At 36.3% G+C, this 15,464-nt stretch overlaps 1 protein-coding gene across 1 annotated transcript in view; it reads left to right on the top strand.

The window, feature by feature from the left end:
- LOC111515097 (juvenile hormone esterase) overlaps nt 1-14,243 on the top strand; it is a 29,639-nt gene extending 15,396 nt beyond the window's left edge. Inside the window, exons 6-11 of the mRNA XM_074180021.1 lie at nt 1,967-2,154; nt 7,771-7,939; nt 7,992-8,170; nt 8,363-8,516; nt 13,710-13,845; nt 13,989-14,243. Coding sequence (XP_074036122.1) covers nt 1,967-2,154; nt 7,771-7,939; nt 7,992-8,170; nt 8,363-8,516; nt 13,710-13,845; nt 13,989-14,154 — 992 coding nt within the window. The 3' untranslated portion in view covers nt 14,155-14,243. The remainder of the gene's footprint in view (nt 1-1,966; nt 2,155-7,770; nt 7,940-7,991; nt 8,171-8,362; nt 8,517-13,709; nt 13,846-13,988) is intronic.
- Nucleotides 14,244-15,464: the final 1,221 nt, after the last annotated feature.

The following is a 15,464-nucleotide window of genomic DNA, read 5'->3' as shown; positions in this document are numbered from 1 at the left end:
ATTATGAGATGTTCTTGGGGTAATTTCTATCCACGAGTTATCGTACACCGCAAATGTCACGTTTTCCTTCAAAAACATCTATAGGCGGCATAAAAGGTGATCTAGTGGGGTCTTCAAAGGGGCTACTTTTGCTTGTCTACCGGCTTGAAGAATTTTTGAAACCGAATGGAATTTCAACTAATGTTAGGTTTCTGCAAGACAATGTACCTACCTCTATACAAAGACGACCTTATTTGGAAGTGGCTGGATGAGAACTACATAAACCAGTGGATTGGTGAATGTGGAGACGTGCTTATTATTCTAGAAACGTTCCATAATAAATTCGTGAACAAACTTCATTATTGTCAGAATGTGAATGTTGACCAATTTGAACATGTACGGAAATAAACTTAAGAGAGTTTCAAAATTATGATACTCACCGTTTGTGTGTAAATTCTTAAAACTAATATAAAACTACTAATTACTCAGGAACGGCTCATCCGATTTTCAGAAAATAAAAGTCTTGCGCCACTGGCGACGGGTGGCGCAATACTATTGTCTTTTTTTCATCGAAAAGTACTTTATATCTTTTAAAGTTGATTTTGCCTGACCTCGATATCTTGTTCCGTTCGAAAGTTGAGGGATGATGGGAACACTGTCATCCGCACTGTATAATTTACCTTCACAAATTGAGATGGATAATTTCAAAAGTATACAAAGTTTATCAATATGATCATCATGAACAGTTGGGCTGGAAAGTTCGTAGGCTATAATAATTTTTTTTGTTTAATTAAATTTGATTTTATTATTTAATATAGTGCTCTTGGGGTACAACGATCATAGCGGTCATACAATTTCTCGATACCATTTTTATGGTACGATTTCTCTTCAGTTTCCACACAGGCCCTAGTTTTCAACTGGGTCTGAGAACATAAAAAAGTCGCTGGGGGCAGATCTGCAGAGTTCGGTGGATGCGAAAGCAATTCGAAGGTTAATTCATGCAATTTCGTCATAGTTTCCGTTGATTCGTGACACGGTGCAATGTCTTGATGAAACAGTACTTATTTGTTTTTCAGATTGGGCTGTTTTTTGTGATTTTGTCCTTGAAATATTCCAATGACGCTATGTAATAGCCGCTGTTTTCCGTTCTCAAGATAATCGATGAAAATTATACTTATACTTATAATCATACTTATATGAGCATCCCATAATACTGATGCAACCGACTGTTGCATCTTTGAACGCTTTGGAGTCCACTCAAATGACGATCGTTTTGATTCTGGTGTGAAATGATGGAGCCATGTTTCATTCATTGTCACATTAGGACTCATAAGTTCGCGTATCATCAATTTATTTTTGTTTTCGGTCGTTTATTGTGAGCTCGTGCGTTACTCATTTCGAAAAGAGCTTCCGCTTACCCAAATATTCATTCACGATATGTCCAACAGGTTCCTTTGACCTCACACTGCGGTCATCCATAATTATTTTGTGGACTTTCTTTATGTTTTCATCGGTAACAGCCTCTTTGGGGTGTCCACTGCGTGCATCGACCTCGTTGCACATTCTACCTCGCTGATACTTAGTAAACCACTCCTCAATGGTTGATTTTCCTGGTACGAAGTCTGAATGATTTTTATTAAGACACGACTTGACTTAACTAACAAAAGTTGCTCCACTCAAAATGTTCTAACCCACAAACTAATAGCCCAACAGTTAGGGTCAACTAAAATCATATGGATTTAATACTTGTAGCGCCATCTGTGTGTTAGCCTACAAACTTTTTAGCCCCATCTTGTAGTACCAGAGTCACAAGAATAGACATAATACTTACACATTCTTCCCTTCAGCATATCCGTGAACGATTTTGTGATATACTAATAATTGAGAAGTCGTATACTTTCTTTCTTGAAAAAAAAATATTTCGAAAACAACACTCTTCACCACATATTCAAATGGAAGTGGATATTCTGCGATTTTTTTTCTACAGGTCTATTTCACAAAGCGGTAGCAATGAGTGGTTCGCCTTTAATGATGCCGATCCCCGACAACATGTTAGATCTTGCTAAAAAACAAGCGAGACTTCTGAACTGTCCAGATGATACTATACCTAATATGATAACATGTTTAAAAAATGTGCCATATGAAACACTTGGAAATTCCCTTTCAGGATTTAGTGTACGTATAGACCAAACAGAATGGTATTTGGGTAATTGAAAGTACTTCGTTGGTAACTTGGTTATTACCTACCTTGAATTCGTAATCACTATATATTATATAAGCCTCCCCGCCGCGTCTGTTTGTCTGTCTGAATGCAATGGTCTCAAAATCTACTGAACGGAATTTCATACGGTTCTCATCGATCGCACACTGGGGCCAAAAATATCAATTGTTGTGGAATTGGCCGCGGTGGTAGTGCGTCCGACTCACGATCGGAAGGTCGTTTGTTCGATTCCCGCCTCGACCAGATATTTTTCTCGAGAGAATTTATCTGGTTGAAGCTGGAATGATTCTGCAACCGTGTTAGGAATCACACGTTAAAAGGTAAGACCTCGTTAGTCCTTAGCTCGCACAAGTTTCTCAACTTCTGAGAGTTGTCGTTCGTATGGGGGCGGCAGCTGAATAACGGAAAAGCATATTTTAAACATATTTTTTAACTCCAAAAAGGAAAACAAGCAATCGGAGTCAAATAACACACGATTTTAAAGTTGAATAGAGTCTGCATGCGAGACAATACGTATTGGAGCCCAGATCTAGCAGGCGTTCTGTTCAACTTCATTTGACGTTAGCTATTTTTGCAGCTGTGTAAATTGCCAAACCATTGCATCGTAAATTTGTGTTGTTAGAACTCTGGTGAATTGAAAATTTGATTTCGACATGGAGTGTTTATACACAGGTTAGTCTATTGACTTATGATAATAATTTGTTTGATATTGTAACGAATTAAAGAATTCACTGTCTTAAACAAATTTATTTTTAACAATACTTCACAACTAATTTATGTATAACACTTATCAACTAACGCTTAATTTATCTTTACAGTTCGAATTCTAGGTACAGACTGCCTGGCCGACTAGAAGTGGCGCCTTTTTATATCAGCAACGATCGCTCCGGATCTCACTAGGGATTTCGGGACTCATCTACATCTTTCGCAATGTTTCGCGAAGAGTCATGCGATTGCTGACTGAGATATCGGTCAGGGCCGGCTTCATATCCATTACATTGCCCCCTTCTCAAAGACGTTTCGCCCCGAAATGTCATCCTTGGCGTGTGTCGATACCTGCAGAACTCCCCATATCTGCACTGTGAAGTTCAATGTAAGTAACACTCCACAGTCTTCATGCTCGGTCGTGGAAGATGGTTACCTCACACCAAAATCTTGATGCCGCTGGATCTGAGTATTGTTTCCAACATGCTCTTCACAATTCTCCAGTCCAGCCTGTCGAGCCCAGAGGCTAATTTCGTCCACGAGATTCTAGTCGAGCATCGTGTCCCTCAGTCTGGTAAGACTCCTCCAGACATCTTCATACGACGGTTTGTCTCGAGAATGCTTTTTGGTCACCAAGAAGAAAATGTTTTCCTTCTTCAACTGTAGCACTCCTCCGATTTCTGGATTCTGTTCTCGTAATGTTTGGAGCTGACCGAATTTCTTGTTGAATACCACAGCGATACCCTTGGACATTTGAAGATCCTCTGCCACGCAGTGAGCTAGTGCGTAATCAACTGGAACCTTGAAAAGGTCTCGTGGCTCTTCTCGAGTTACCCCATGTACGACCTTCTGTCCGTTCGAGTATAAGGACATGAATTGCTGGAACGTCATTTCATTCTCTGGTGGTCTGAGGGCGCGAACTTGGTCGTGATTTCCAGCATAAGGAGCCAGTCTATCGAAATGGACGACCCTAGGCTTTCCTTGAGGTGGCTTATGGATTCGGTAGACGAGGTCATTAATCTTTTTCATGATTTTGTACGGACCTTTCCACGAGTTCCGCAACTTTGGTGATAAACCACGGCGTCGCTTAGGGTTGTACAGCCAAACTAGGTCGCCGGTTTCGAATTCTCCAGCATTCGCCTTGATGTCATAGGCCTTCTTCATTCTATCGCTAGCACTCCGGATGTTCAGACGGACTCCTTCATGGATGTCGTCCATTCTCTGCCGAAGTTTGCTGACATAATATTCCCCCGCAGTGTCTTGTTCTGGCGGCGTCCCAAATTTTAGATCGCAAGGAAGCCGCAGCTCTCGGCCCATTAAAATACTGGCAGGGGTTTGGCCGGTTGACTCGTTTGGCCGGAGCTCTCTATTCCCCCATCTATGAAGTTGGTTTCCGTTTCAACCTTGAAGGGGTGCTTTTGAAGAGATGAGGCCTGAAAGTTCTAACTTCTAGAATGATCTAAAACAGTCTTGACTATTTAAAAGTATTTGTAAAAATTCCCAAATCTTGTAGATCTTCTGCTGGAAAAATCCTCACTGGTTTACTTTGTAGTACATATTCCAGAGGTAGCAAAAACGTATGTGACTTTCTGGAACTTCAACTAGCATTTCCTAATATGACTGATAACTAGTCCGTGCAAAGATTATTGTTAAATCATCTGAAAATGGAACTTTCAACGGGTGATGATTAACTGTATTGCCAAACATGCACCAAACTAACTGACTATTATAAGAAAACAAGTATAGCTGAGGCACCAGTCAATCTGATAATAACACTGATGATCTTCAAACATGACTCAACCTCTGACGTAAGCACCAAACTCTTACGAAGGTTCGAAATAGATGAACACTTCAATCTAGCAGACCACTATCATGATCTTCATGCAGTCATTGTTCACTGTCGTTCTGGCGTTGAATCTGGTCATTATTACGCATTGGGTTTGACGACAGTTATTTTACTAAAAATTCTGGCGATATCTTGAATGTATTCTATGGAAAAGGGGACATTGGTAGATCAAGATATTCAGATGATGTGGTGCTGCAGGTTTTTCCGGGTTTTCCTGCAGCTGAAAAAGCAAATGTGCCACTGGAATCAATCAGTCGCCCAAGACCGCCAATAAACTTTATTGTTGTTTCATAATTTCTTAATTTGTATTACTTTGAGCAAATTGAATTTTCCATAAATATTCTGGAATAATCGGGAATATTCCAGAATATTCCAGTCCTGGCATAACACAAACATTACATTAAAAGGAGTCAGTTATATGGCGTAGAAGCTCTATATTTCCCACCTATAAGGAAGGTTACCGTTATCTGGAAGGCGTGCTTCTGAAGATATAGAAGCTGGAAGTTTCGCCCTCTTGAGTTTTTGAACAGTCTAGAAAGTTCAAAAGTGGTCAAGAACATGTCACAACCTTCCAAAACATACTGAAATATTATGAGATATTATGAGAAGTCCTAGAATAGTCTGGAACGTTTGGAAAAATATTGGAACATCCCAGATGATGGTAAAATGATGAGTGTATTATATAGTGTATTAATTCTCTATCCCACACCGTTAAAGAAGTTCTTGTTCCACCCAAAAGGCGTGATTTGGAGATATTGATGTTGGAATTGACTCCTTCTAGAGACATCTAGAAAAGTCCAGAATATCTGAGAATATGGAGAAATATTCTACAACATTTCAGATTTCGAAACAATCTGGGATGTTGTGTTGTATAACTATCGTTTTACTCAAAATGCGTTTTTTGGAGAAATAACGCCCTCTGAAGGGTTTAAGAACAGACCAGAACGTCTGAGAGTACCTAAAAACATCCACAACTTTTCAAAATATGCCGGAACATTCTGGAATGTCATCGTTCAAAAAAACCTTGAACGGTACGATTGCGCACGGCTGGTGTAAACTTCGAAGTAGGAATGGGTCAATTGAGGCTGGGCCTATGGCGAGAAGCGCTTTCTGCGCACAAACCCAGGTTTGTGTTTAATAAACCCTACAAAATACAAATGGAACAGAACACAGAGTCAGATGCTACAAATGCAATATGTATATATACAGACGGCTCAAAAATCAAAGAAGGCTCAGTATTTGCAGTGTACTCCAAATCACTGAGCCTAAGGATTGAGTAGGGAATGGGAAAAAATACCAGCGTGGTCCAAACAGAACTGGCTGGTATCTCAATCGCCACAAAAAAATAATCAGGAAAGGAATTTCTGACAAAAACATAACAATCTGCACTGACAGCAGACAAGCCCTAATAGCCTTGAACAGACAACGTGTAACCTCAGGGCTGGTACTGGAGTGTAACCAAGATTTAGCCAAAGCCTCGGTAGATAATAACATAGATATAATATTATTATCCTGAGGTGGGTTAAAGGGCACGACAGGAGTGGAGGTAATCGCATTGCCGATTATTTAACCAAGGAAACGACTGGACTAAGAATTTTGGGACCCAGTGGCTCCTACGGCCTGATGACTTCGACATTTGGCTTCTAGCCTAATGTTAGACCCATGCTCAATCCCTGTAGAGACGAGATGGAATCAAAGGATGCAATCTTGCGAGGATCACCTTGGGCGGCCCTGGGAAGCTGGCGCCGAAGAAATATCTGGCCATGACCAGGAAAAATCTACGCCCAACAGTACGATTTCTGAGAGGCCACTGTCAACTAAGGAAATACCTCCATAATATGGGGACACACCTCTGTGCAAGATGTGTGAACAGGAAGATGAGACTGTCAGGCATGTCCTATGCTAGTGCCCGGAGTTATCGTCAATAAGAGAGTGTGTGTTCGGCGATATAGAGGAGATGTCTCCCAGTGACCTGTTCATCTTCCTGGAAAGGACAGAATGGAAGGTGACCTAGGAGAACAACTCTTCGAGAGGATGTACAATGGGTCACATGTGGCCTAAGTGCACCCTCCCTACTCTACAGATACAGAACCTTGAATCATCCCAGATCATAGTAGAACGACTCAGGGAGTTATTGGGTGTGAAAGACATGCTTTTGAAGTTATATTGGGAAAATAAGTTGAACTTATAGAAAGTTATGGACAGTTCAGAATACTAGGAAGTACTTTGAAAAAATCCACAACATTCCAAAACATTCTGGAACATTCGAGTATGTTGTCGAGTTTTCAATCATTTCACACAAAACATTAATAAATCATATGAGTAATCCGTCCTCTTGAATCGTCCATGGATGAAAACCGTATGAAAATCTGTTCGGTTTTTGACAGACAGACAGACAGTTAGACACGGCGGAGACTTCAATTAATATTATGTACTCATATACACAATATCAATATCAAACGAAATACTACTGAGTTTGTTATTTACGGAAGGGAGAGAAATGCCATATTGTTTTTTGAATTTTGAAAATATGGACTTTGAGAGGCGGCATTTTGAATTTGGACTCAGAATTTAGAGACTCAATTGGAAATATCATTGAAATTCAGAGTACTAAGTCAAATATTCAAAAAACAAAAAAATAGGTTTGTAGCCTTTCACCGCTTCCGTACTAACTTATATTTTGGGTAATTGTTACATTACAACAGGAAGTAGAAATTATTGCTGAACATAATCCCGTTTGCTATGTATTTTAGACCTAGACAATGATATATCTATTTCATTTTTTCAAATAACAATATCTTTATAATGATAACATCCGAAATACAGCTACGCTTCATTTGAAAAATGAATGAAGGGACCACCAAAAAGAGCCTAACTTTCCTGAAGTTCTAGGTGGTAGGCCGAAACATCTTTCCGTATTGGAAAAATATGTATATGCTCGAGTTGAAACCCTAGATAAAAATCAAGCTCATTTATTTTTTTCACATTTCAACTTAACCAATGAATGAAAACATTTCAGGAATATGGTAAAAATCCAATCATCATCTGGTCCCCAGTTATAGAAAAAGATTTCGGTCAACCAAGATTCCTACCTGATCATCCTGACAGACTTATTGAAAATGGTCGATTCCAAAAGGTTCCTCTGATAACTGGTCAGACCGAGTTCGAGTTTGGATATAAAGCTTTTGGTATAACCGATTCTCTTCTCGTCACAGTTATTTCCAATTTCTTCTGTTACAGAAATAATCGGGAATGAGACTCTGGAAAAAGAGATGAATGATGACTTTGAAAAAGTAGCCCCGATTGCCTTCGGGTATGAGAGAAATAGTGACCGCTCTAAACAAATCAGCCGAGCTCTGAAAAAGTTTTATTTTGACGATAAAAAAATTGATGAGTCCCAACTGAATTATCTTTCTGAGGTAGGTATGTTTTGAATTTATAATATCAAAGCAAGGATTATGGAATTATATTAACATGCATTTCAGCAAACTGAAATTTATTCATTTACAGAAATACGTAAACATATTTTTTCTGATGAAAAATACTTTCCTATACATTTTTGTGCACAAGATAGTCTATTGGTTAGTTATTCAATATTATTTAATTTTTAGTTATATTCTGATTCTATTATTGGATTCAGTAACAACAGGGCAGCAAAACTTTTTACTGAATATGGTGATAAACCTGTTTATTACTACCGGTTGAGTTATAGAGGAAGATTCAGTCATTTCTATTTACCTGATTCTAACAGCAGTATTCCTTATGGTGAGCAATTTTTCCAAATACTGTTCATGTCTCAAACTAACATCCATTAGAGGTATGATGAAAATTATCGAATTTTCATCAATAATTTTCCATCCATCAGTTGCTTTAAACTGTTGGTGGAATAAACGAAAAGATACGTGTGTTATTTAACGTTGGATGAAAGCACTAACAAATAGCTAAGGTATCCTAGGCAATTAACGCCCACTTAATTTCAAATCAATATATTATCTAATATCTAATGAAATGATTGAATTGAAAAACTGTTTATTAAAATAGTATTATTGACAAATAAAGTATACAGAAAACTAACACACTAGAGTTATCAGTCATATAAGATTATGCAAACAAAGACTTTTTGAATACCCTCTCATGGGCGTCATTGAACATACAGTTTTTAGTAACGCCCATATGTCAATATACGTATTATCTTAATAAAGATGAATATTTCGACTTAGATCCGTACAAAATCTAAAAGTATATTATATTGTCTTTTTTAGATAGCATTATAATTATTATTATATGAACTACAAATACTACAATATTCAAATATTGTAACACGTCCAACACATCTCGTCCCTTCTACTTAATCATCTTCAACAAAAATATCTGCCACGTGCCAAAAAAAAAAACAAAAAAACTTATTGTTCTTAGTTACTATTTATAAAAAGGTTAGGTAATTTCTGAAGGGCTCGGTAACAGACGCTCAAGAGTCACGCGCCAAAGATTGCACGGCAGCTCAATCGGGTATAGGGTGGGTTGAACTCAAACACTCTCTATACCGGATAGGGAAAAATTAAAAATATATATTGGGCGCCACCAACTTAAAAAAAAATGAGCGAGTCTGAGTTGGGAGACTCCCACTAGCTAGATATGGTTCTGTTTTCCCCAGAGCCAACATAAATTAAATAACTGCAAAGAGCCCTTGGATCTTTTCTTATTATTTGTATCTCTAAATTTGACGAAATAAGTATAGACCAATTTCATGGAACAGAAATGAACAAGATTATATTACTAGTCCCCGAACACTTTTCTTTAGGATCTTATTTAGACATAAATAACTCAAATTTTACCAACTGTTGTTACCTCTACGTGATCACGTTGAGTGTACACTTTTGATATTTTAAATATATACTAAATATTTGCTTTCCAGCGGAAAGAGAAAACTAATAAAATCATGAAGCTTATCTGATGACGAGGAAGGTTCCACTGTCCAATGGCACACGGAATAGCAGTCACAGCCCTCCAACTCGGAATCGTCATTACGGAAATCGAATGTTCAAATAATTCGCGGGTGGGTTGCAATCTCTCCAGGCGGTCTCAGATATGGAACGGCCTGTTATGGAATATTATAGAAATAATCGTTTGGGAGTCCAATTGAAACCCAATAATCGGACGATCACTGAATGGTCACGGTAATACCTGGGGTCATGGGTACCCGGACCAGGACGAAAACTAAGACTAAGAATAGAACTAAAACCCTAAAAAATATTTCCCGTTATAATTATCTTTAGCCTCACCGGCTTTCTTATTTTCCCTTACCTCTTTGGTTGGTTGAGGGTAGTATCGATTGATGACGTTGTTATCGGCTCACGTAAATCCTTCGTAACGAAGAGCAAACTATTCGCTGAGGTCACAACAAAGTGACGAAACGATAGGCAATTAGTCGCTTGAAAGCAGAAGTTCAGTAATCCACAATTTTGTGAGAATTTTCAATTTGGAACAGGACAGAAAAATTCCTACACATCAGCACTACTTGGCAAAATCCGACACGTTTAATTTTTATCTCTTGAAGAAAAAAAGGTTTTTTTCCGTACCAAGAACTAATAAATGAATTGTACTTCAGCAACCCGTGATTCTTTATGAATATGGCAATCTGTCCACCAAGAATATGCCACCCATTTAGCATCCGAGTTAAAAAAAGTGTGGCTACGATTCTGAAGCCAATGATACGGCAAGTATGGACGAATAACTGCGTTAAATGAATACCTAAAATAACTAAAACTGAAACCGAATAAAAAAATTAAATGTATTTTGAACCGTTACATATCTCACTTCTAACATGTGTTATAACTATAGAACATCAAGATCTAAAGGATTTTTAATAAAAATATAGATGATTATGAAATGCTCATTGGTGGCTATTAAATGTAGATTGCTAATGACGCCCCAGACTAGTGCGTCAATTAACGTCCTGTAATTAAGTACAACATTATAGCTCAAACATGAATGAGATCAGTAATCAACTAATTATAATATCCTAAGGTCTATTCTCAGTATCAAAATCAGTCTTACAATCCTTTGGAATTTTGATACGTTTCATATTTATTCATTATGATACACATAAACTTTCGCCTTGTATAATGCGCCCACTTATGGATAATAGCGCCCATACAGGATATTAACGCCCAAACCTCCCTTAACGGGTCGATATTACCCGAATAGTATCTTCGACCTAGATCTCATATTTTCACACATAATTACAAACAAATCAATCAAATCGTCAATGGAATATGAAATAAAGGTATCTAAAATGAACGCTAATCACAAAATTAGAAATGTAAATTATAGAAAATAAACTAAAACTTTCGAATTTATCGGAGTATTTTTTATAATAACACCGTGCACTATCGGCATCCTTGATGTGTTGTTCGCAACTGAGTATTTAGTGGCGTGAGCCGCGCCGCGTCGCGTCGCGTGGTTTATTCTATGTTTGTGTAAAGTGTAGCACAACTCATGCAGCATTATCTCCGATTTTTAGCATTCGGGCGTTATTACACATTGGGCGTTAAATGTCATCCCTACCTTAGTTGAAAATATCAGGATTCTTTCTTCATGAAGGAACCGCATTGAAAACTTGCTCAAAGAGAAAATGGTGGAAAAGAAAAGTTGTGTTTTTAAAATCAATGAATTATCATTCATCATCGTTCTTTTTCATCATAAATTTCATATTTTCCAATTCTCAACAGACTTCGATAAAATTGTGAATCCATTGATATTTTTATTTTTTGTTATTTTTTTTCAATTATCAAGTACATCTGGAATGAAAGATAAATTCTCAATCTGAAAAATTATACAGTGTGTAAGAGCCAAATGGAATTAATTCATTATTTCGGTTACTGTACATATTTAAAAAAAATCCCAAAACACGTCGAATGTAAATCATAATTTGACATTCTTCAACGTGAAAATGCCATTCCTACTTTGAACCCCTGTCGAATGACAGGTACAAACCCCAATTTTTCAAAAAGAAAGTAAGTCTTTCAAACCTGAAGGTTCAGTTTTGTACATATTGCTCTTTACATATCCCCATTAATAGAAATCTAATGATGATTGATCAGGTGATCGCGCTGGCCATTCAATCGATCCTCGCCTCCCTATCCACTGATTGGTAAATGTATTAACTTGGTAATGTGATGGTGCTCTATCTTGCTGAAACCATATCGTATCCACTAGAACTTGAGGGTTTCCTGGTTCAGGCTATACTTGAAATGCCATTATTTTGAAGTAGTGCCAAATAATTATCGCCATTCAAGTTGCCCTCAATGAAAAAGGAACCTATGATATGGTTTCCCACAATCCCTACACGAACAATTACCTTTCGAGGGTATTGCGTGTGTTCTTCTCATCCAGTGAGGATTTTCCGTTAACCAGTAGCGGCAATTTTGTCGATTAGCTTGACAATTAAGAGACAAAGTACACTCATCAGAAAACATAACGTCTCCTAATTGGATGATATTGTTATCCAACATGTCCATCATTTGCTCACAAAAATAAGTTCTTCTGTCAAAATCGTCTTCCATGAGCTCCTGAGTAGGTATCATTGTATGCCTTTTAATATCTTTTAATATGTTTACTATCGATGTATGGCTAATATTGAATGTAGTGGTTGCTTGTCTACTCGATGTATGTGGGTTTTTCTCGAACTCAAGCATTACATCAAATTTGAGTTCATCAGTCATTGCATTGGCAGCTGCTTTTTTTATCTGTCTCACATGACCAATCTCGCGAAACTGTTCCTCTATTTTGCTTATTGTTCCTTGAGATATGGACGGTAAATTAGTAAATTTCTCATGAAATAGGCGAGTCACTTCCTGTTGTGTTCGGGTTTTATCTCCGTAACCAATCATTTGTAAAACTGTTATTTTATACATTTCCGTTAATCTAACCATTTTTTAAACTTGAAGTTAACGAACTTTCAACTTAAATTAGAATACTGACAAGTTGACAAGACGTTTTAAACTAACGTTGCCAGGGAAATTATTTGTAGATTTTTAAAGGATATCATCTAAAAAGAACATTGATATGGTTTTTGTTTACTTTCTCATTATCGATATCTCAACATGAAATAAGTTTTGAGTATTTCACAATGAGTTTTGAGTGTATTTTATTCAATTTCGGTAACCACATGATTATAAGTTATTTTATCTTAATTGTTGCAATAAACTCGAAAACAATAACATATTTGAATAGAGAATAAAGAGACCTTTCGGACGATATATCACAAACCTATACTTCCCATTTGAAAATTTTGGGATTGTACCTGTCATTCGACGGGGGTTGAAGTTAGGGGTAGCATTTTTCCATTGAAATATGTCAAATCATAATTTGAATTTGACGTGTTTTGGGATTTTGTTAAAATATGTACCGTAACCGAAATAGATAATATACTTCATTTGACTTTTACACACTGTACATTTCCCAATATGTTGTGAGTAATAACCATTGTATATAGCTTTCATATCTATTGGAATATATTATTGTAATAATCATAATATTTGTAGCTATTTTTCTATTTCTCGTATTTATCGATAACCCAGAAATTTTCACAATAAGAGCTCAGCAAGTTTTTTTGAAATCTTATTATTCACCTGAATACATCTGAAAATGTTTGTGACCGATTTATCCATTGTACATGTTGCTTCAGGTGTAAGCAAATATATGAGAGAGAATATATGAATTTGAATGTCATACCGAAACAGTTCAATTGAAAAATCCATATCAGTTTAATGACAAAGAATAATGAATCATTGCTACGGTTAGGACTATATAATTAACAAAACTTCAAAAACCAACAACTTTATTACATTTGTTATTTTCACATTTTACTAAACTGCAAAACGTGTTTTAAGTAATGCCTGAAAAAGCTATTATATATAAATATAAATAACCAAATACAGAGAATATTTATTCCAGGTGTTGTTCATCACGACGATTTGATATATCTCTTTTATATTCAGAAGTTATTTCCATTATTTGGAAAAGACTCTCCTACTGAGGTGGAGATGGTTGAAAAGTTGACTAAATTATATGCGAACTTCGCTAAAACAGGGTAAGGTTTTGAGTTACTCAACTTATACTATCGAAGCTTAGGGAATTGTGCTTATATATTTTTCAATATTGTTCATGTCAAAAAATATATATCGATGTCAAAGTTTCAAATAACTTAAAGTAATTTAAGTGTTTTTTTTTTAGGAACCCTACTCCGGAATCTAGTGGTAGTCATGGTGACGTAGAATGGAAAAAGTTCTCTTTGGAAGAACAACAGTATTTGGATATTGGAAATGAGGTGAAAATGAAAAAGAGACTTTATAAGAACAGATTTGATGAATGGGAAAAGTTATTTCCCATACAAAAGTGACCATGACCAGAATATTTTTTCCTTCAATCCTGACTTTTCTGCTATTGAATCAACTGATAAAAATTATAAGAAATGTGTTTACTTCTGAAGTGTTGTTTTCATAATCTAAATCACATTTGTTCAATAAATGGATAACAAATTATATGATCGAAGAGAATAAAATCTGAGCTTGTAGGCTATGGTCAAATGAAACTTGTAGTACAAAACGTTTCGTCTACAATTGCGGCAGACATCATCAATAGTAAGTGCGTCGACTTCGAAATATAACCTTTGTCCCCGCAGTCAAGTCACATACTACTGATGATGTCTGTCGTAGTAGCAGAAGAAACGTTTAGTATCCTTTATATTAGTAATAATTATCGAAACATAGCTTTTATCAGTCTCTACAACTTTTTCTGAAACATTTTTGTGTATCTGTATCAGAAAAGCGACTATCGTCCACCCATCTGTCATTGATGCACACTGTATATTTTTCAGAACTAGCTCATATCAATTATGATATGTGATTCATTTTCAGGAAGTTATGTTATTATTTAACTGACAGATTAGAAAAAAATAGCAAGACCTACAAAATTTTCAATAGTCTGAAGCAAAATTTTGTATTCATCAAGATCTTTCAATATTTTCCCTCCACATAAGGTCAAAGAATATTTTTTTACATGATTCGCGAATTTTATCAACACTTTCAGAAGGATAAATTGAATTACCCTTGTCCTCAACCCATATTGAAGCATAGAGTTGGTTCCATTAGAAATCAAGCTGATATGTGGTTTGTCCCTGGGAAGTTATCCAATTGAACCTGCAAATTAGAAAAAATATCAACACCTACGATAAAATTGAAGGTGATTGACAATGTTTCACGATGAATTTCACTAGTTCGAACTTCCATTGTCTACTATATAAAATGATTTGAAATCCCCGAAACAACTAAAAAAGAAGAATTAAAAATGAATAACTGAAAATAACAATTATATTAAGCAAAATAAACCTGAAATGAGTTAATTGTGAAATAAAATACAAGTAAAAATAGAACAATTGAATAAATAAAAAATGAAGAAATGAAAAAAGAAAATAAAAATAAAAAGTGGAGAGATTCCAAGTCACGTTAGTTCACGACGTTTCGATTGTTAGTATCTACAATCGTCTGAAACATTTTATTTGAGAAAATTGAACAATGCATTTTCAAAAGAAGTGAAGTTTACGAATACTGATGAATCACGACTGATTCATCTTACCATAAGTTCACCTTGCTTCACTCGTCATTCAGCGATTCAAGTGCTTATTCCCTAGGTTTCTATTTCCATGGTACT

The sequence above is a fragment of the Leptinotarsa decemlineata genome, unplaced genomic scaffold, assembly GCF_025532065.1.
Source record: "Leptinotarsa decemlineata unplaced genomic scaffold, Ldec_3_MD MMD2_tig00026282_RagTag_RagTag, whole genome shotgun sequence".
In the NCBI taxonomy this organism is placed as follows: Eukaryota; Metazoa; Arthropoda; class Insecta; order Coleoptera; family Chrysomelidae; genus Leptinotarsa; species Leptinotarsa decemlineata.
The sequence above is the reverse complement of the archived record's forward strand: the minus strand, read 5'-3'. Positions and strand labels throughout refer to the sequence as shown.